General features: G+C 39.0%; 1 protein-coding gene across 9 annotated transcripts in view; it reads right to left on the bottom strand.

The window, feature by feature from the left end:
- CEP112 (centrosomal protein 112) overlaps nucleotides 1-21690 on the bottom strand; it is a 415035-nt gene that overhangs the window by 237807 nt on the left and 155538 nt on the right. For all 9 annotated transcript variants that reach the window (XR_009614112.3, XR_009614106.3, XR_009614109.3 and 6 more), the window contains one exon: nucleotides 13484-13619. Coding sequence is in view for 2 of the 9 variants with exons in the window: in XM_060645622.3 (XP_060501605.1) it covers nucleotides 13484-13619 (136 nt within the window). In the remaining 7 variants the exon portion in view is untranslated. The remainder of the gene's footprint in view (nucleotides 1-13483; nucleotides 13620-21690) is intronic.

Raw genomic sequence — 21690 nt, 5'->3', positions numbered from 1 at the left:
AATGCTCAAGGATCTATTTTCATAGGACACTCTGTTTTTCTCTGTAATGTGGAAGTGTTTCAAATGTGTGAACTTTGTTCATCTAGATCATGAGCCAGCAAATAGAAGGAAATATGATTTATAATTCTCTTCTATCTTAATTATTAATTTATCAGCATGGTGCGCAGAATAAATATGCATTAAATCCTTAGGGATGTGCCTGGGTGGCTCAGTCGGTTGAGCGTCCGACTTCGGCTCAGGTCATGATCTCACGGTTCATGAGTTCGAGCCCCGCGTCGGGCTCTGTGCTGACAGCTCGGAGCCTGGAGCCTGCTTCGGATTCTGGGTCTCCCTCTCTCTGACCCTCTCTTGCTCACGCTCTGTCTCTCTCTCAAAAATAAATAAAACATTAAAAACAATTTTTTTAATCCTTAAGGATGAATAAAATGATTGGCAAAAGCAAAGGGGAAAAAAAAAAGAGAAGGTAAACCAAGGAGGGAAGACCTGTTTTATTTAGTAATTTTAAGACAGATCTTCATATGAAATTGATCTTAGGTTCCTATTTTACTTGGGTACAGATTGAATATTAAGGTAAATAATAAGTATTTTAAAATTTTGAATATTCAGAATTTGAAATAAAAACTAAGCTTTATGTACTCAAAGTTTCTAAAAAAAACCCAGAATATCTTCAAGAAAAAAAAACAGAAGTATCTTCTAAAATCAAAACAGAAAACAATTTAAAGCACATAAAAAGACCTCTTATACCTAAATGGTAAGACACATTCAAAGTAAATAACTAATACAAGAAAACGAAACACATGTCATTTTAGATTATACTGACCGAAAATGCAAGGCCCCACTCCATTTTCCTTCAACAATTTAACAAAAAAATAAAAAAAGTCTTGTAAAATACTTAGCTTGTATAAAAACACAGTGTTCTCAGTTGCCATAGATACAAAAGATTCTGCTTCCTCATACATCATTCCCCATTCCGTTCAAGCGTCAGAAAAATAACAACAACAACACTCCTTTATTGTGTAACTCTGGCTTCAAAAAACCTAACAGTAAAACTTGGTGGTCAAATTAGGAGCAAAAAGGGTCTGGGTGCATTTCTGTGAACGTTTAGTGTTTAAAGAAGGAAGGAGAGGTTTAAAAAGGAGTGGGGGTTGTGTTTTCCTTGTATGGTGCCTCAGGCATTCATTACTTCAGCTCCATGTAAGAGAAAACCCAAGTAACCATGCATAGCTTAAACAACATAGGCCCTTTATGTTTTCCTGTGCCACAAGTTCAGAAAGAGGCTGTTACATTGGCAGTTCAAAGATGTCAGGGTTAAGGACTCTGCAATTCAACCTGCCCCTAATAGTTGCAAAATGGCTTCTGCAGCTCTGAACATCTGGGAAGGGAAGGGCAAAGGGTCCGTGTTGGCGGAGCTGAATGCCCTGTTCAGGAGCGTTCCTGCAAGTTCTTGTCAATAGCAAATTAACTATGCTGTTTGCGTCTCATTCACTGGAGCTGCATTAAAAGGTAAGCTCCATCTGCAAGGTGAGAGACTGCAGTTTGAAAACTGTGCCTAAGGCCACCTTAAATCAAATCAGGGCTCCATGAGTAAGAAAGCAGGAATGGACGTTTGGCAGTCACTGTCAAACAGGGTCGTAAGTTATCGCTCTTTCTCTAGTATTCTTGTGTTATTATATTGAGTAATTCAACATGAACAATTCACACTACAATAAGCATACATTTGTATAGAAATATACAGTTCAAAATATATTTTTGTATTTAATACATATGCAGATAAACTATGAAAAACTGTTCTTCAAGTATGTTCAGATCGATCGATCGATCGATTGATCAATCAAGACAGGCAGGCAGATAGATATAAATGGGAGGAAAGACAGATCGTTATATCTGTGCTTGGCTAAAGACTCAGTGGGAACTAATATACTTAACAGGGAAAACCAATCAACACATTAATTGATTATATCTATAGTTCTTTTGTGAGCAATAACCATAAATTGATATAAAACATAATATTTCTGGTATCTGTCCTTAATGGTTGATGAGAATTCTGAATCTGTTCTGGATATGAATTTTTGGTTCAATATCTGAATTACAAATGTCTTCTCCCACTCGGAGGTTGCCTTTCCATTTTCTACTGGTCTCTTTTAATAAACAAAAGGTGTTTTTGTTTTCGTTTTTGTTTTATTTTAGTGAGGTTAAATTTGACAATATTTGGGGTTTTGTTTTTAACGCCTTTTCGTTTCCTATCTAGAAAATCTTTACCTGGTTCCAACTATCAAAATTTTCTACATTTTCTCCTGAAAGTTTTATTGTTTTACCTATCACTTGTACATCTATAATCCTGGAATTGATTTTGTGAATGGGGTAAAGTAAGAGACGAGATTCTTTTTTTTTTTTCCCTCCACATGGCTATCCGGTTGACACTGTGGCATTTATTGAAATGATCATTCTTTCCCTGCTGCAACTGCAATCCTTCCTTTGACATGAATCACATTGATCATGGATGTGTGAGCCTACTTCGGGCTCTCTTTCTTCTGTAACACTGATCATCCTTGTGCCCAAATCATGCTGTATTAATTCTGTAGCTGAATATTAGCTTCAATATCTGGTCATATAAGTTCTCCAGTTGTGCTTTTCTTCCAGATTGCCAGAGCAAGTATCAGCCCTTTGCATTTTCAAATCAGCTGTCAGTTTCTCTCACTTCCTTTCACCTCACCAAAAAGAAACAAAAAACAACTACTACTAACATTTTGATTTTTAGAGAACTGTGTGGCTTTTATAATGTGGGGAGAACTGACATGTTTATAACATCGAGTCTTTGAATCCCCCAATTTCTTTAGGTATTCTTGATTTCTTTTGATCATGTTTGCCAGTTTTTATATATTTTTTTTTAATTTGAGAGAGAAAGAGAGAGTGTGTGCGAGTGGGGAAAGGAGTAGAGGGAGAAAAAGAGAGAATCTTAAGCAGGTTCCATGCTGAGTGCGGAGCCCGACGCAGGGCTCAATCCCACGACCCTGGGATCATGACCCGAGCCGTAATCAAGACTAAGGCCCTCAATCGACTGAGCCAACAGGGGCCCCAATATTTTCCAGTTTTTAAACACAGGCCTTGCCATTTTTTGTTAGATTTATTTTTAGGTCGGTGAAGCTTTTTCGTACAATGACATCTTTTTCAAAGTTTATTTTCTATTTGTTGTATGCTGATAATATGGAACTAAAACTTAATTGTCTATCTGACCTTATACTTAAAGACTTTACTAAATCCATTACCAGTGACGTCTAAACAAGTAAGTATTTGAGAAATTTGTAGTTACACAAAGATTCCATAATTGCAGGTAATTGCATAACTCACTGGGGAGCTCAGCTGTTTCTCCTCCGTGTTCTCTTACTGACCTATTTATCCCACCAACTATACCACTTACTAAATCACACGCTTCTATGCATCGGTCTATCACACAAGCCACACACAAGTCTTAATAATCCCTGAACTCCCAGAATCAGTAACAATGGCTGGTGTAGGGCAAGTATTCATGCATTTTTTTATAAATGAATGAAAGAAGTCAAGTCTATTGAATCCTCGGCCAGTGAGTCAATAAAATAATTGAAGTATTAAAAATAATAATGTTACTATTTCACAATTAATAACCCTTCGAATCAGTCAAATACAGAAAAAACAATGACATATTTTCTTTTCCAATGTCCTCAGTAGATTTTTTTGGCTTATCTTCCTTCTGTGAAAGAGATTAGTCATTGATAAATATTACAAGGAAAAAGCTTCACTTACTCCTCTTACAGTAAGCATTTAAAGATAAAAGGTAAAATTTCTTTTATTTGTTTTGCTGTTGTTTAGTTTTGCTTTTCAAAGCCAAAGACTTATACATATTCTCTGCATGTTGCCATTTGGAATTAATTACCACAGTAGGCTCTATGGAAACATTTAAATATAATTCTAGAATTTTACTTCTGCTGCTTAATCTCATTCAGACACAAAATTCCAAATGGTAAAAGGGTGGAGAGACTTCTCCATTATCATCAAAAAGTAACTGAGGGAAAATGCTTCTATTTATGTTGGATCTTTTACTATCTTAAAACTGGTCTAAAAAAACTTATTTAAAATTACATGAATCAGCATGACCCTTAACGGACAAGAGGACAAAGGTGTAAGTCACAGTAAATGGTTTGTATGATTCTTTCTTTCTCTGTCTGTTTGTTATCCATTGACACTTAAGGACACAAATATATCCAGATGGCATTCTTTCTTCCTTGAAACTTGAGAATTTTTTTCAGCCATTCAACGGCAATAATGGGACGATGAAATGAATTTGCAACCTCTAAGAATATAAGAAACTGCTAACCAGTTTCAATTGTACGAGGAGCCAGAGGCAACCTCACTAGTCAACAGCAATGTTTCAGAATTGTGCTTTCATGGCAAGCCAGTGGGTTCTCCGAAGTCCAAAGCTAACATCATGTAGCTGATGACTATAAAGAAAAAAGGAATAGAATTTAAAGCCAGATATTTAGCAGCAAATACCCTTTAATGGGGACATATTTTCAAGGAGAGAGAAATTATCTAGAAGTCAAGTGGCTAGCAGAAGCCCCAAGAGGAACGAGTTAGCCAACATCCATGCAATCATTTTACCAGACGAAAAAATGTCACTTTAGAATGACTGCCAGTACTTCTAAAAACTTAGCTGTCTTTTCAGTCATTTATTTGTTTCACAGAGAATGGGTAAATATAGAACACTATTGCTTTTAAAGATATGATTATGTACACACATATACAGAAAATTCTAGAACAGGAGTATGTTGTCACCATTAAAATGTGTATATTTTATACAACTAATTGCTGACAGCTAACACTTTAATGGGTTTCACTATGGAGTAAAAATTAGGTTATTGAAGCAATCTTAAATGAGATCAAAAGTTCTTCAAAGTGAAAGAAACAGTGTGAAGCAATTTTTTAAAAAACTTTCTCCTGTTCCATTTTCTCTCATGGGCCTCATTTTTGAAATAGCAATTCACTTTCAAAAACAAACTCAAAGCTTTTCTTTTTTTCAATTCAAATTCCCATTGTCTGCTATCTGCAGCAGTTTCCAAATGGAAAAAGATGCCCTGAGCTCTGCTGGCTTTTACACAAAAGATTTTAGTAAGAAGAGAAAAGAGCAGTTCAAAACAATAACAGAAAAGAAAGACTAGTGAAAATATAGACTATGGAACAATTGTGAAAACATGATGATTCTCCAAATAATGAATCTGCTGAATGATTTTTTTAGAATTTGAGCTAGATCAGATGCACACTTTTTAATCAACTGAAAATATGGAATAGAAGACTTCTAATTTACCATGTTTTGTCATATATATTTTATTTAGCATTTGGGTTTTTTAATGTTTATTTACTTAGTTTGAGAGAAAGAGAGACAGAGAGAGAGAGAGAGAGTGAGAGAGAGAGAGAGAGAGAGAGAGAGAAACGAGAACTCAGGCAGGGGAGGGGCACAGAGAGGGAGAGAGAGAATCCCAAGCAGTCTCTCAGCTGGTAACACAGAGCCTGAAGCAGGGCTCGATCTCACAAACTGTGAGATCATGACCTGAGCTGAGATCAAGAGTTAGACACTTAACCAACAGGGCCACTCTGGTGCCCCTTTACTTGGCATTTGTTGAAATTTGCCATGTAAGAATTATTTGATTTGTGAACGAGCCTAGCTCTTCAGATTCTGTTACAAATGTTGTTGTTATAATACTCACACCAAAGGTGCTTTCTCTAGTTCAGAAACTCAACTGCACCTGGCAAAGCTATATATGATGGAAACCACTGAAGAATATTTCTTCCACAGAAGACAATCAAAAGAATTTCCTGTTCATCGGTTGCCATCACTGTTATTTTTCAAGGAGCCTAAACTGAGCACCAATGGGCAAATCAGACCTGGTGAGGACTACTCACAAAGACAGGACACGGGACTAGGATATGTGGAGGAAGAAAAGAATCTCAGGGGCATGACCCCAGTAGGGTCCTTCATGGGATCATTTAACCAGTCCACAGAGATGGATGTGATACCTAGAAGACAGAAACACATTAACTCAACATCCAGAAGTGGGAGAGTCAAATGCGTCTGGCAGGACTGGTGAAGTAAAACAGCAGACAGACCATGAACCAGGCACATAACAGAACAGTCAGACATATGAGGGAAGAACAATTAAGGGTGGTTCCAGAATCAGTTCCATGAATACTATCGTCCATCCCTGGCTTTCCTTATTTTATGGCAGTCTTACATTGTGGCTAGATAGGGTTCTTTTTTTTTTTTTTTTAATGGTTGTTTTGTTGTTGTTTTTTTAATCATTTATTTATTTTGAGAGAAAGAGCATGAGTAGGGGAGGGGAAGAGAGAGCAGGAGAGAGAGAATCCCAAGCAGGCTCCATGCTGTCAGCACAGAGCCTGACACAGGGCTTCGATCCCTCCATCTCACGAGCCATGAGATCATAACCGGAGCCGAACTCAAGAGTTGGACACTTAACCAAATGAGCTAACCAGGCGCCCCCGTTGCTAGGTAGGGTTCTTAATTTAATGGTTCCCGAGATGACTTTGTCTCCAGGGCTTTCAGTTCTGCCACAAAACTCTGAGACTTCTTTTTCATCTTAAAAAATATATGTATCAATTTGAAAACATTCTCATTACTCTGGATTAAATTGTTTTCTTAATTTCATTTGCAGATGTTTCATTGCTAGTGTATAGAAGTATGGCTAAATTTTGTATATTGACCTCATATCCTGAAAATTTATTTAAATCATGTATTAGATCTTGTCTTTTTTTAATGGATTTTGACCATACGGAATGATTGTGTCATCATATTTCCTTTCCAACTTTTATTCTTTCTTTCCCTTTTCTTTCTTTCTCTCTCTCTCTTTTTCCTTCCGTTTCCTTACCTCCCCTGCCCTTCCCTTTCCTTTCCTTTTTCTTTCCCCTTTGTGTGCTGGCTAGAATCTCCAATACAATGTCGAATGGAAGTGGCAAAAGCAGGCATGGTTTCCTTGTTCTTAGGAGGAAAAGCATTAAGCCTTCCAACACGAAGTATACAAGTCATAGAGTTTTCATAAATGACCTTTATTAGGTTAAGTACGTTTGCTTCTGGTCTTAATTTGCCAAGTATTTTTTTAAAATCATGAATGATATTGAACAAACTTTTTCAAATGCTTTTTCTGCCTCTACTGAGATGATCATGTTGTTTTCTCCTTTATTAACATGTGGCATGACACCAATTAATTTTCAAATGCTAACACCACCTGGGATTCCTGGAATAAATCCCACTTGGTTGTGATGTATAATCATTTTTATATGTTTCTAGATTCCATTTACTAAAATAGCATTAAAGATTTTTGTGTCTGTATTCATGACAGATTTATTTTGTAGTTTCCTTACAGTGTCTTTGGCTTTGATATTAGAGTAATCCTGGCTTTATAGAATGAACTGGAAAGTGTGCCTTCCTCCTCAATTTTCTGAAAGTGTTCAAAGAACTCAAAATTATTTTTTCCTTAATATTTGATGGAAATCACCAGTGAAGCCACCTGGTGGTCCTGGGCTTTTCTTTGTGAAAAGATTTTTAATTGTAAATTAAATATCTTTATTATTGCACAATTCAGATTTTCTATCTCTTCTTGAGACAGTTTTAGTAATTTGGGTCTTTGGGTCTTTCTATGAATTTGTCCATTTCACCTGAGTTTTGTAATTTGTTGGCGTAAGTTTATAAAATACCACCTTGTAGTTCTTTCATTTTCTATAGGATCAGTAATGGTGTCCTCTCCTCTTTTATTCCCAACCTTGCTAATTGGCTTCTTCTCACTTTTTTTCCCATTAGCCATGCTAAAGATTTGTCAGTTTCGTTGATCTTTTCAAAAAACCAACTTTTGGCATCATGAATTTTCTCCCCCCCCCCCCTTTTTTTTTTTTTGCTTTCTACTTCTTTGTTTTCTGCAAAAATATAAAGGTATTTTCTATTGCCTTTCTTCTGCTTGCTCAGGTAGAAGCTTTTCTTTTTCTGGTTTCTTTCTTCTTCTTTTTTTTTTTTTTTTAACATTTGTTTTATTTTGAGAGAGAGAGCATGTGTGAGCAGGGGAGGAGCAGAGAGAGAGGAGAGAGAGGATCCCAAGCAGGCTCCGCACTGTCAGCACAGAGCCCCATGCAGGGCTTGATCTCAAGAACTGTGATATCATAACCTGAGCTGAAATCGAGAGTCAGACACAACCAACTGAGCCATTCAGGTGCCCCCTCTTTTTCTGGTTTCTTAAGATGAAGTTTAGGCTACTGATTTGAGAACTTTCTTTTGGGGTATAGACGTTTAAAGCTATAAACTTTTCTCTAAGTACTGCTTTAGCTGCATTCCATAAATTTTGATATGCCCATGTTTTTGTTTTAACTCAGTTCAAAATATTTCCTCATTTTCCTTGTAATATCTTCGTTGACCCATGAGTTGTTTATGTTACTTAATCTCGAAATATGTGGGGACTTCCCAGATTTCTTATTGTTGTTTATTTCTAATTTATTATCATTGAACACATTTTGCATGACTTTAATCCTTTTAAATTTATTGAGAATTGTTTTGTGTCCAAGCATATGGTCTACCCTGGGGAATGTCCCACGAGTGCCTGCATGGAGTGATTACTGAGTGGAGTGATTTAAATACCACCCAAATCTCAGACTCCCTCCTGACTGGCACAATCAAAACAGACCCAAAGCAGCAGAGCAAAGGCTTTGGAACTTCATTGAAACTGAAACCCGCCCACAGAAGAAGAGACAGGACTTTTGCTCTGAAACAAACTAGGTTGGTAATCTCCTAAAACGAGAACCTCAAGATCATCTGGGAAATCCCAACCTTACTCAGAGAGTATACTAATAAAAACTTGACGAGCATCTTGAGACTCATCCATGTTGTCGTAAGCATCAGTAATTCATTCCTTTATATTGCTGAGGAGTATTCGGTTGTATATACTGCATGTTGATTGTTCTTTCAACTTCGGAGGAACATGTGGGCTGTTCAAGTTAGAGGCTTTTGTGAATAAAACCGCTATCAACATTTGTGTGCAAGACTTTGTCTGGATATGTCTTCATTTCTCTTGGTTAAGCACATAGAATGGAATGAGTGATAGATGGCCACTGAATGTTTAACATTTTAAGAAATTGGCACTTTTCGCATAGGCAGTATGTGACAGCTCCATCTGATAGCATCTTCACCAACATTCAGCATTATCAACCAATCTTTATAGTTTTTTTTTTAAATGTTTATTTATTTTTGAGAGAGAGAGAGAGAGAGAGAGAGAGACAGTGTGAGCCAGGGAAGGGCAGAGAGAGAGGGAGACACAGAATCCGAAGCAGGCTCCAGGCTCCGAGCTGTTAGCACAGGGCCCGATGTGGGGCTCGAACCCATGAACCAAGAGATCATGACCTGAGCCGAAGTCAGACGCTTAACCGACTGAGCCACCCAGGCGCCCCTGCAATCTTTATAATTTTAACCATTCTAATGAGCATGTATAGTGGCATTTCATTTGATTTTAATTTCCCTGATGAATAATGACCTATTGAACATCTTTTCATGGGCTGATTAGTCATTTGTATATCTTCTTCTGTGAGGTGTCCAAAATTTTGCCTATTTTTAACTGGGTTGTTTGTCTTCTAATTACTGAGCTGTAAGATTTCTTTTATACTCTAGATACAAGTTCTTGGAAATATTTGTAAATCTTTTCTCCCATTCTCTGGCTTGTCTTACTTCCTTTTGTTGTTTTTTAATGGTGTCTTTCAAAGAGCAAAAGTTTTTAATTTTGGTGAAGTGGAATGTAGCAACTTTAATTGTGATTAATTTCTGATTTTATTGCATTGTGGTAAAAAAATATGTGCTGTCATATCAAGTTTTAGAAACATACTGAGTGTCTCTTTATGGTCTACTAAGTTTTATAACTGTTCCAAGGGAGTAGGACTTTAACAGGTCATTTTTAAAGGGTAGAAAGTAGAAATATAGGTATTGTATAAACTGTTATTTAGACCTCCTATTTATTTTGTTTTCACCCCCTGATCTTAGATGGAAAAAACTATATGAAAGCACCCCAATGCTATTTAATTCTCCATGCATTCCTAACATTTTTTCATATTTAAATACTCTTGCCTTTAGCATGCAAAAATATATCCATTCGTCTAGTTTATTAACTTTATTATGATAGTATTATATTCTTACTTTTCTTCTGAATACAAGTGATATAGTTTCATAATCTAATTTTTGTGTAAACTAGTTGTATCTTTTATAAACAGCATACACATGGATTTAAGTCAACTAGTCAATATCTTATTTTACTAAAAAAATTAACCTATTAATATTTATTATGACAGTTACATACTCTGTCTCATTTTGGACATCTCGTTCTGTTTCTACTTCTGTTCCTTTGGCAACATCTCCTCTCAAGTTTTGCCTTTATCTCCTTGAGATTTTTATGAAAGTGTAATACCTTGTTGATTTGATTTATGCCTAAGCTTATACATTCCAAAACTATTTTAATCTGCATTTCTCTGATTTTAAGGTCTTTTGAGTCTCCCCTTTCCATGGCCAAGAATTTTAGCATACTAAATTGTTTTTAGGTTGTTATTAAATTTGTATTGGCCACTTTATATACCTTCCTTTTCAAAACTCAATAAACATGAGCATTCTTTCTTACAATCAGAGTTGTAACAATTAGTTAAACTTGTTTTTATTTTGCTGGATTCCATTGTTCCCTACTCATCCTTAAATATGATGGTTTCCCCATGTGTGCAATGTCTTTGGCTTCATCTGTGCATTGGTTGATCTGTTCACATAATTTTTTCCAGAAAAGAAACAAGCAGTATACATTTTATGAGCTCTTACTAAGAATATGTTTTTCTGTTGATTTTGCAAGTGAAAAACTCTTTGGTTATGTATAAAACTGGGTCACAACCTTCCTCCTTCAAAACTCTGAAACATTATCCATTATTTTTCTAATTTCTTTGCCAGTTTCATCCTGTCTAGAAACTTGAGGGATTTTCATTTTTATTTTTGAGGTGCATTTTTTTTCCAGAATGTATCCAGGTTTCATTGCATTAATTTTACTTCATATGTGTGGCCCCTTTCTTAGAGATCATGTCTTCTTATACAAAGATACTACTTTTCTGATTTTTTTTTCAGAATTCCACCATAGATCATTTTCAGAAGTATGCTTTTATTCTGTAACTGCTGAATACAAATGTCTTTTTCCTGTTCTACAGAATGCTTGCACAAGTTCCATGCTGTTTGCTTGTTTTTTCTCCTTCTTACCCATGAGAACCGTGACCTGCTAATATTACATCATCAGCTCCAAGTGGAAGAGTGAGCCAAAGGTACCTGTCATGGTCTCATGACAGCCTTCCTCAGAACTTGCACTGTCAGTCTCAGCAATTTCAAATGCCTCATTTTTAGCCTTCTCGACTCTATACTTAAACCTTCTTGCCAGGGGCCCCCTCCTTCAGCATTTTCTGTATTCCTTAAGTGTCAAGCTGATCAGAGAATTTCCTCTGTAGCTCCATTGCATACTTGGACCAAATACACATTCTAGGGACTGGGCCCTGTTCCTAGCAGGGAGCTGGAAGATGGACATCCAAGCAGCAGGGTCTGGTCTCCACCTTCTGGCACAATTACTCTGCAGGAATCCAGCTTCTGCCCTAGGCAGTGAGTGGAAAAATGGAAGAATGGGATCTCAGAGCCCCATTCTCAAAACCCAGATTCACACAACTCAATAGGGGTGGAAATCCGAATCAAGAAAATAACAACAAGAAAGCACAGTTCCAAACTAGTCAACAGTACAGGGCTCATAGAGATCCTTCCATAGGGATGTTTCCACCACCCCATATGTGCTTGGGGCTCCTGAGGAAGTTAACTCCCACTGAAAAGGAGATCACAAACACGACTGCAACATTTTTTAGAATGAAGAAAACCTGAAGAAAATAAACCAAATACCCTTGGATAGAGGAGCTGATAAATGAAATGTGCTATATTCATAGGATAAAATACATTCAGTGTTAAAAGGACTGCACTAAATCAACATGGACAGGGCAGGGATACGTAAAATTAAATATAAAAGAGCAGCCTTGCACCAAGTGGAAAATAAACTCCAAGCAGCCAGTTAAAAAAAAAACAAAAAAACACAAACAATAAAATATAAAAGAGCAAATAAGGCATACATGAAATCTGTAGTATTTACCTAACTTTTAAAAAGTAGATGCACAAAAATTTTCAGATGCATGTAATATGTATAGACGTAACATATACATGTAAGATACATGAACGTTATATATGCACATAAAAATATAAAAGAGACTGAAATAATACACACTAAATTAATGACAGTGGTTTTCTCAGAAGTGGAAAGGAGGGAGTAATGTGACTAGATATGAATAACAAAGCAAATGAAACTTCATCTGTAGGGTTGCAGTTTAAATAAACACCGTGTTAACAATGGTTGATTCTTCATGAGGGGCACCTAGGGGTTTGCTCCCTGTTTCCTTTTCAAATTTTTTATTTTCTCTCAAAACTAAAAAGCGTTCCACTTCACCTGTGCACGCACTGGAGACGGCCTCTGTCCTGAAATGTCAGTTGCAAACAACTTGCTATAACTGACAAATACAACACCACTTACGGAACACGGACGAGCACAGACACGGTGAACCTGAGCCCCTGCACCACTGGTGGGTCACGGGGTTTTACCTGTAGGCGGATCCACGAGACACACTTGCCATTGCCACATTTGTAGCGACGACTTTAACTTCATGTACTTATTTTGAGAGAAACAGAGTGAGCAGGGGAGGGGCAGGGAGAGAGGGAGAGAGAGAAGCAGGCTCTGTACTATCCGCACAGAGCTCCATGCAGGGCTTGAACTCGCGAACCGTGAGATTGTGACCTGAGCCGAGACTGAGAGTCAGAGGCTTGACCAACTGAGCCACCCAGGTGCCCCTATAGCTACGCCTTTAAATGACTGTTGTGGTTTTGCTTGAAGGAGAATCAAGGACTCCTGAAGGAGGAAGCTGGGCCCATCTCCTTGTCTGCAGAGCTCCAGGTGGGGTCCACCCTCCTCCTTCTACACACTGCCACCAAGGTTTGCTGGTCAGCGGCCACCCGGTGGCCCGGGGAGCACGGAGAGGCACGCCAGAGCTACATGCTGTGGCTTCCTCACGTCACACGCTCTGCAGGGAGCCGGGGGGGCCTGCCAGCCAAGCCCTCCCCGCCAGGGCCCTCCTTCTTGGCTGCGAGGGACCACCTCTTCTTTCCAGGCTCCGGGGGGAGGTGGGTGTCCTCCTCTGCCAGGGCTACTGTCCCTTTTTCATTCTGAACCTGTGACCCAAGAGTATGGCTAATTTTGATAAAACTTTGGTTAGAAGTAAATATGTCTCTGTCATATAAAGATCAGAATGTACCTTCCTACTGAGACAGTGACTTTCAAAAAAGATGCCACAGCGGCCTCCTCACCTGCTCTTTCATTTCGGCGTAGACTTTCTCTGAGTTCAGTTCGACCTGCCGCTTAAACTCTTCCAGGGCAGCGTCTGCCTGCTGGGCCTGCGACCTCTGAACTTCAGTCACACGAGTCAGCTGCTCCTCTTTCTCCCTAGAAAAGTCCAGAAAAGCTTCAGAGTTGAAATGTAAAATAAAAGAACAAGGCTTGAGTGAAAGGGCAGTATTTCACCCTCTCTAAAATAACATTCAGATTGCAAGTTTTTGATCCAAATTCTATAAAACTTCCCTTTCAAAAGTTGACAATAAAATACTTTGTCTCCAGAAAAAGAGACAGAGTGTTCTGATGACTACTCTCAAAGATTTCTCTCAAACTGCTTCCAAAGATTTCCTTAAAAACAAAACCTGTTTAAAACCACTTATCTCCATCAACTGATGGATGGATAAACAAGAACAAGATGTTCAAGGTATACAATGGAATATTATTCAGCCTTAAAAAACACTGAAGTTCTGGGGCACCTGGGTAGCTCAGTCGGTTAAGTGTCCGACTTCGGCACAGGTCATGATCTCACGGTGCATGGGTTCGAGCCCCGTGTCGGGCTGGGTGCTCATAGCTCAGAGCCCAGAGTCTGCTTTGGATTCTGTGTCTCCCTCTCTCTCCACCCCTTCCCCCACTCACACTCTGTTTCTCTCTCTTTCTCTCAGAAATAAATAAACATTAAAAAAATTTAAAAAAACAAACAAACAAACACACTGAGGTTCTGACACATGCTACATGGAGGAACCTTGAACACGGGAAGCCAGGGACAAGAGGCGACATATTGTATGATTCCATTTATATGAAATACCCAGAATAGCTAAGTGCTTACAGACAGGAAGTAGATTAGAGGTGGCCAGCAGCTGGGGGGGGGGGGGGGGGGGGAGTGGGCAGGGGGAACGAAGAGTGACTGCTAATGGATATAGGGTGTCTTTTCTGGTGATGAAAACGTCCCGGAATTAGATAGTGGCGATGGTTGCACCTCCTTAGGAATATACTGAACTCTGCTGAGATTTGCACTTTACAAGGATGAATTTTATAGTATGTGAGTTATATCTCAATTTAAAAAAAGCCACATACCATTAGAGATATCTCTAATATGCATGCGTAGCAGTTCACCTGTGGGGTGACGGGTGCAACGCAGCCACTTGGTGGCCTGAGATTGTGCCACCGCCCTGCAGGACACGTGCCTACTGATCACCATCTCACCTCTTTACGTCTTGAACTCAAGTTCTATGGTCACAGGGGCTCAAAACACAAGAGAAATCTCTGCAGAGTCACACAGGGAAAAAAAATAAAGGCTTTCGGTTATAAATGCATGAAAGTTCATGATGGCTAATACGGAGTTCTGACTCGTGCTGGGCCCGGTGCAAAATATTTTTACATCTCTTCTCTCCTTTATTCTCAAAGCAAACGTGTATCAAAGTATTATTATACCCTTAGTTTTAGAGAACAGGAAACTGAGGCTTAGGGAGTAGTTCTGAGATACCACATGTAGTAACGGATCGAGCCAGGCCTGGTCCCGGCCGTCTGACCCTGAGCTCATGCTGCAGGCTACTATTCTGCTTTTCTGATTTTCCAGGTGCCATACTTTAGGGTCTGGATGTGTCCCCTTAAAGGGAAATGAATGCTCTTCTAAACGAGGTTCCAGAGAGATCCCATGACACCTTCACCAGGTGAGGACGCAGGGAGAGGACGCCAGCCACAAACCAAGAAAAGGGCCCTCATCAGGACACCACCATCCTGGTGCCTTGGTCTTGAATTTCCCAACCTCCAGAACTGGGAGAAATAAACTTCTGTTGCTTATAAACTATCCAGTCGGCGATACTCTGTTACAGCGGCCTGAGCAGACTGGGACATCACAAATAAGATCAACTTGGTTCATCTTCCCTAAATGCGAAAGTTTACACACATATAAACATCATCTCCTTAACTGCAACGCCAAAGAATGCTGTGGGGGGGGGGGGGGGTGGAGTGATTTAATTCACACAAATCCAATTGTGTTTTGTTTATTTATTTATTTTGAGAGAGCGAGAGAGAGAGCACGAGCAGGGCGCAGGACAGAGAGAGAGGGAGAGAGAAAAATCCCACGTGGGCTCCCCACTGTCAGTGCAGATCCCGACACGGGACTTGATCCCACAACTTGTGAGATCGTGACCTGAGCCCAAATCAAGAGTCGGATGCTTAACCCCCACAAATCAAATTTTAGGAAAACATCATGACGGGGTGGGGAGGAGCGCGGAATCCAAACAATGATGCTACTGTCTTTTAAGACGTGGACAAACAGTAATTTGACTTTTTTGACCTACTCAGATCTGAGCTTGAAAACCCCTCTAAGACACAGCAGCTTTCAGGCTTTCCAATAAGAGCACACACGTGACACATGTGGTATAAAATATCAAAATGCCAAACTTCCTCCACAAATACTGAAAACTTTCTCAGAGCTTTAACGCAAAAATACTGAGAAGCGTCCCCCAGTTTCCGCTTCAGCAGGATCCTCCTGTCCCTTTGTAAAACAAAAAAATGTGGCAATGCGTATTTAGTTTCGAGTCCCCCTCCCCCCACCCCAGTTTGGATAGTCTCTGCATACAAGCTGGAAGAAGATATTCCACATCCACCTTCCCCGAATTTTTCATTATATACGACGTGCGTCTACCTCTTCATACCCACCACATAGCCTTCTACCTGAAGAAGACCAAATACACACACACACACACACACACACACACACACACACACCCCCCGCCCCCGTGCTAAACAAGGCAGCTTTTCCACCGAAACCCCTTTCCACACGTCTGTTTCACAGGTGGAGCCACTATTTTAATGCCCTCAGGGTTTAACACTCGGCCCCAAGGTGTGTGAGGCCCTGCATGAGAGCAAAGCCATTGGAGGTGGTGCTGCGTGCCAGATGTAGCTCCTGGTCACTGCGTTTTACGGCGACGTGGCACAGGTTTCTGGAACTTTTTAAAAAGCTTCCCTTTCAGCGGTTTGCTTGAGGTGACTATTCAACAGGAACCGGAGTATCTTGCTGTCCTCCATTTTTCTTACACGTTGTTAAAATGAAACGACTGTAATGTTAACCGGTTGCCAACTTCGAAGGCCTAAATGTTTTGTTTCTTTGCCACTTAATGTTAATATTAGCTCCTAGACAACAGTGATTAATAACCGGATATTAATACTGAAGACTGATTCAGGAGACATCACCGCACAGAAGACTGAGCACTCTGACGGCAGGAGAGAATTTTAGTTTGGTCTGGTGTGTTTTCATCCTTCTTATAGTACCCTGCCCAAGAAGGAGGAAGACTTGACTAGGGTTTCCCTGATACGAACATTGACTATTTTGTTTAAAAATTCAAATATCTGAACACTAACGCAACATATGAGAACAACCCAAAGTCATACAAAGTATATCGGGTACCATGTCCTAGCCCTAGGTTGGCAAATGCGATGGATATTTGCCATAAACATTTTGTCACAGATGTTCAGTGGACATTTTCTCTGGTGCGACAGACCCAGATGACTGAAGGGGGCTGCCCAGGAGGCTCTGTTAAAAGGATTTTGAGACCAGGCTCAGAGGCAAAGGCCACCGTGGTCGATGAATACTGTCCCCTTGTAGGTGTTTGGGGTTAGACGGCACAAGAGCTACTTCTGCACTATCCAGGGACCACAGTGATTAGTGTATCCTGTGTTACTCTTTCGTTTTTAAGCCTCCGAAAAGAACTTGAAAAGGCTACTTCCTATCAGGATTACAATTTTTCAAAGGTTCACTTTGCTTGGTCACGTAACAGTCAGTTACGTGCTCCATAAACACGAAAGAAAGTACATTGGACACTATTTGAAAACTTTACAAATTCATTGCTCATATAATCTAAAAATTATGTACCATTACTTAGCCAAAAGACAAGTTTTGCTAACACCTGTTATAAAACATACGACCAGTGGCTGAATGTTGAAAGTCAGCTGTTTTACACTTTTTGCCCAAATATCCACAGGAGCCATTTAGTTAATGTAAACACTTTCAATTTAATAGGGCAAATATTTTCTCTATCATTTCATTCTTACCTACCAAGTTTAGCCATTTACTTTGTAACTAGCTTACAGCCACATAAATCAAAGTCATAAACTTTACCTATAATCAGGTATATATCACAGACCATATTTAAAATACTGTTAGGGGCACCTGGGTGGCTCAGTCGGTTAAGCCTCCGACTTCAGCCGAGGTCATGATCTCACGATTCGTGAGTTCAAGCCCCGCGTCAGGCTCTGTGCGGACGGCTCAGAGCCTGGAGCCTGCTTCGGATTCTGTGTCTCCCTCTCTCTCTCTCTGCCCCTCCCCTGCTTACGCTGTCTCTCTCTGTCTCTCAAAAATAAATAAATGTAAAAAAAAAAAAAAAAAATTAAAAAAAAATAAATGTTAAAAAAAATTTTGAATACTGTCAGAATAAAGCCTTGTGCAGTAAGGCACATCTTACCTTATAATTTCTATCCTGATCTACAAATAGAAAACATTGTCATATATTAAATAACAGGTATGGGGAAGTGAAGAAATCTTCCATCTAGCTTCTGGTCCCACCACACCTGTTAATAGTAAGCTAAATATCAAAGAAGACCTCACTCAGTGTAAATCACGACAAATACATCGAGCTCCACTAATATCTAGGAAGCTTCTCTCTTAATACAAATAAAATATCTGTCTTGATTTACATAAAGAGATGATATTCATTTTAACGAAGGATCCACATTTGAAAAAGAGAAACGTCTGCTCCTCACTGAGAACAGTTTTCCCTTTTACCAATGGTTCCAAATTGTGTCCTGTAAGAAGCAAAAAAAAAAAAAAAAAAAAAATGACTTTGAAGATTATTTTTTCCAGTGCAACTAGTTGTGGGGCCGAGTATAAACGCATCACTCAAATGCCTTAAAGCAGGGCCTCCTTGAAGATAAAAAGGTGGGAAGAAAAATTTGCTTTTTAGTTCTGATTTATTTATAAAATGCAGTAAATTTTCCTCATCGGAGAATATAAAGCATGAAGAAAAAAGAAGCTGCATTCTTATACAACCACAAGCCAGCTCAGATGAAAGGATGTTCTGAAGTACATGATTATTCCAAAAAGGCAATAAAATGTAGGAGACTAATAGACTACAATTTGGTATTTCTTGAGCTTTACAAGCTAACATTTATATGTGCAGGCCAACCTTAATTTGAAAATCTTCCCTTTGCACATTTCTTCACCAGCACTTTTGATAATGATGGCAGTGATCCAACATATATTTATAAGGCTTCACATTACAGGATACTTCATTTGCTGCCAGCGTGGCATCTCCACTGGAAACTCCAAGAAAAAAACAAAACAAAACAAAAAAAAAACTTCAAACAAGTCTGAAAAACAGCTAGAAGAGTCTCCATTCCCTTTCCAGCTGGGCTGAAAAACAAGACTTTCAAGCAGCTATAGCCTCTACGTTCGTGGCTGCTGATTGGTGCTTAAAGGGAATAGAGTGAGTCAGTCAAAGACACGAAGATACAACTCCCGACTTAAAAGGCACTAAAAATAATACCTTTCACCAAGCATGATAAATGAAGGAAATTCTTTGGCCTCTTTTTCACACAGCTGCTAAGACTAGTGGCCTCTGCTAAATTCTTGTAAACAAAGAAAAAAAAAAAGGTAAATACTGTGAATATCTACACATTTGTTACTTCAAGAATCAGAAAGAAATGTAGAGTAAAATGGAAATTAGTATTCTCTCCATATTGGAAAGATGACAAGACTCCTCCATTGATCTACGGATGCAACACAATCCCTGTCAAAACCCCAGGTGACATTTGGCAGAAATTGACAAGCGGACCCTAAAATTCATATGGGATGCAAGGTACCCAGAAGGCAAAACAATCTTGAAAAAGAAGAACGCTGGAGAATTCACAAAACTTATTACAAGCTGGGTTAATCAAAATCGTGTGCTACTGGCATAAGGATACACATATAAATCAATGGAACAGGATTAAGATCCCAGAAATAAACCCTTAACATCGATGATCAGTAGACTTTCAGCAAGGGTGCCAAGACAAGTCATTGGAGAAATGGCAGTCTTTACAACAAATGACACTGGGACAACAGGATATTCATATGCAAAAGAATAAAGTTAAGATTCCTTCTTTACACAATACACAAAAATTAACTCAAGATAAACCACAGACCTCAATACAAGAGCTAAAAAATAGGAAAGTCTTAGAAGAAAACAGGAGTAAATTTCTGTGACTTTGAGCTAAGCAAAGCTTTCTTAGAAGTAACCAAAGGCATAAACAAGAAAATAAAATATAAACAGATTCAGCAAATTTAAAAAACTCTTGTGCTGCAAGGAATGTCATCAGACGTGAAAGGAAAATCCACAGAATAGGATAAAATACTTGCAAATCATATATCTGAAAAGAGACCTGTATTAAGAATACATAAAGAACTCTTACAGATCCATAATTAAAAAATAAAGAACACACTTTTTAATAACATTAAAAAATAAAGCACCTTTATCATTAGGTTCTTTATTAGAAAATATTTTTATTAAAAAACAAAGAACCTAAAAATAGGGAATGAATCGGAATAGATGTTTCTCCAAAGAGGATGTACAATTGGCCATAAGCACATGAAACGACACTCACTAGAATCGGTCATCCAAAAAATGCACTTCAAAATCACAATGAGATACCTTTACACAACGTCTAGTTTGGCTTATAAATCACAAGACAGATTGTAGCAAGTATTGGTGCTTTTGTTTTGTTCTGTTTTGCATTCACCCTGCGTGGCCTTTGTGTAGCTTCTTGAATCAATATAATTATGTCTTTCATGAACCTGGAAAATTTTGGCTATGACGTATTAAAACATTTTTGCCTCTTTGCGCTCTTCCCTCCACTTTTGTGACTCAAATATACTTTATACATTGTCCTTGTCTTCCAAGTCCCTGCAGCTCATTTTTTTTTTTTTTTGGGGGGGGGGTTATGTTTTTCTCTCTGGCCTCAGATTGGCTAATTTCTATTAATTTGCACATTCACCGAATCTTCTTGTTCTCCATTCTGTTGTTATATTCAGCCCACATTTTAAATTTCAAATGTTGTATTTTTCACTGTTTTTCACTCCCAAGATTTCCTACTTTCTCACTCATTGCTACCAATTTTTCTTATTGCCCTGAGCACAACTATAATAGCTACTTTAAATTTTTTATCTGATAACCCGGGCGTCTAATTCATCCTGAGGTCGTCTCCATTGATCATTTTCTCTTGAGAATAAACAGGTCATGTTACCTGTTTCTTCAGACGTCGAGTATTTTGGGCTTGTGTCTTTACGAATGAGACACTGTAGAGAGTGTGGATTCTGCTACTTTCCTCTGAATGGTATTAATGGTTAATTTTAATTGCCAGTTTTTAGCAGGCAGTTCACTTGGTTGGATACAAACTATAAATTCTGTCTCCTCTGCAGAAGACAAAAGTTCATATATAAAAGTTCGGCTCTTTCAGTTTTACCTAAGCTGTTTAGAATCTTCTCCAACCATGCATGTTTCAGAGATCAGCCAGAAATATGGGTGGACCAAGATCACACAAAGAATTTGGGGCCCTTCCCTGCTCGCTCACTTTATTTCCTGGGTGTCCCTCCATCTGAGTTTGTCACTGGCTGCCCTGATCTTTCACCTGGTTTTCTAAGCACTAAGACCACAGTTATCGGGGCGCCTGGGTGGCTCAGTCGGTTGGGCGTCCGACTTCGGCTCAGGTCATGATCTCACAGTCCGTGGGTTCGAGCCCCGTGTTGGGCTCTGTGCCAACAGCTCAGAGCCTGGAGCCTGCTTTGGATTCTGGGTCTCCCTCTCTCTCTGCCCCTCCCCCGCTCGTGCTCTGTCCCTCTCTATCAAAAAATGAATAAACGTTTAAAAAAAATTTCTTTTAAAGACCACAGTTATCGACCCAAATTCTAGCCGTCCCACGTGGCACCAAATGTGGGAAAATGAATGCTATAAAGACGTGAAATTCCCTTTCTTTCTTCCAAGTATGTCCTCCTTTCTACTACCTCTTCATATTGATCTGTTCTCCAAGGCCATCCGGTAGTTGTATTTTATACTTTGTTCACAGCTTATATTTGTGGGAGAATTGGTCTGATAGGAGCTTACTTGCCATAATATAAAGTGGAACCTCCCTTCTTTGTTGTTTTGAC

The sequence above is a fragment of the Panthera onca genome, chromosome E1 (assembly GCF_046562875.1).
Source record: "Panthera onca isolate mPanOnc1 chromosome E1, mPanOnc1 haplotype 2, whole genome shotgun sequence".
NCBI classification, from domain to species: Eukaryota; Metazoa; Chordata; class Mammalia; order Carnivora; family Felidae; genus Panthera; species Panthera onca.
Note: the sequence above shows the minus strand (reverse complement) of the source record. Positions and strands in the feature narration are given on the sequence as shown.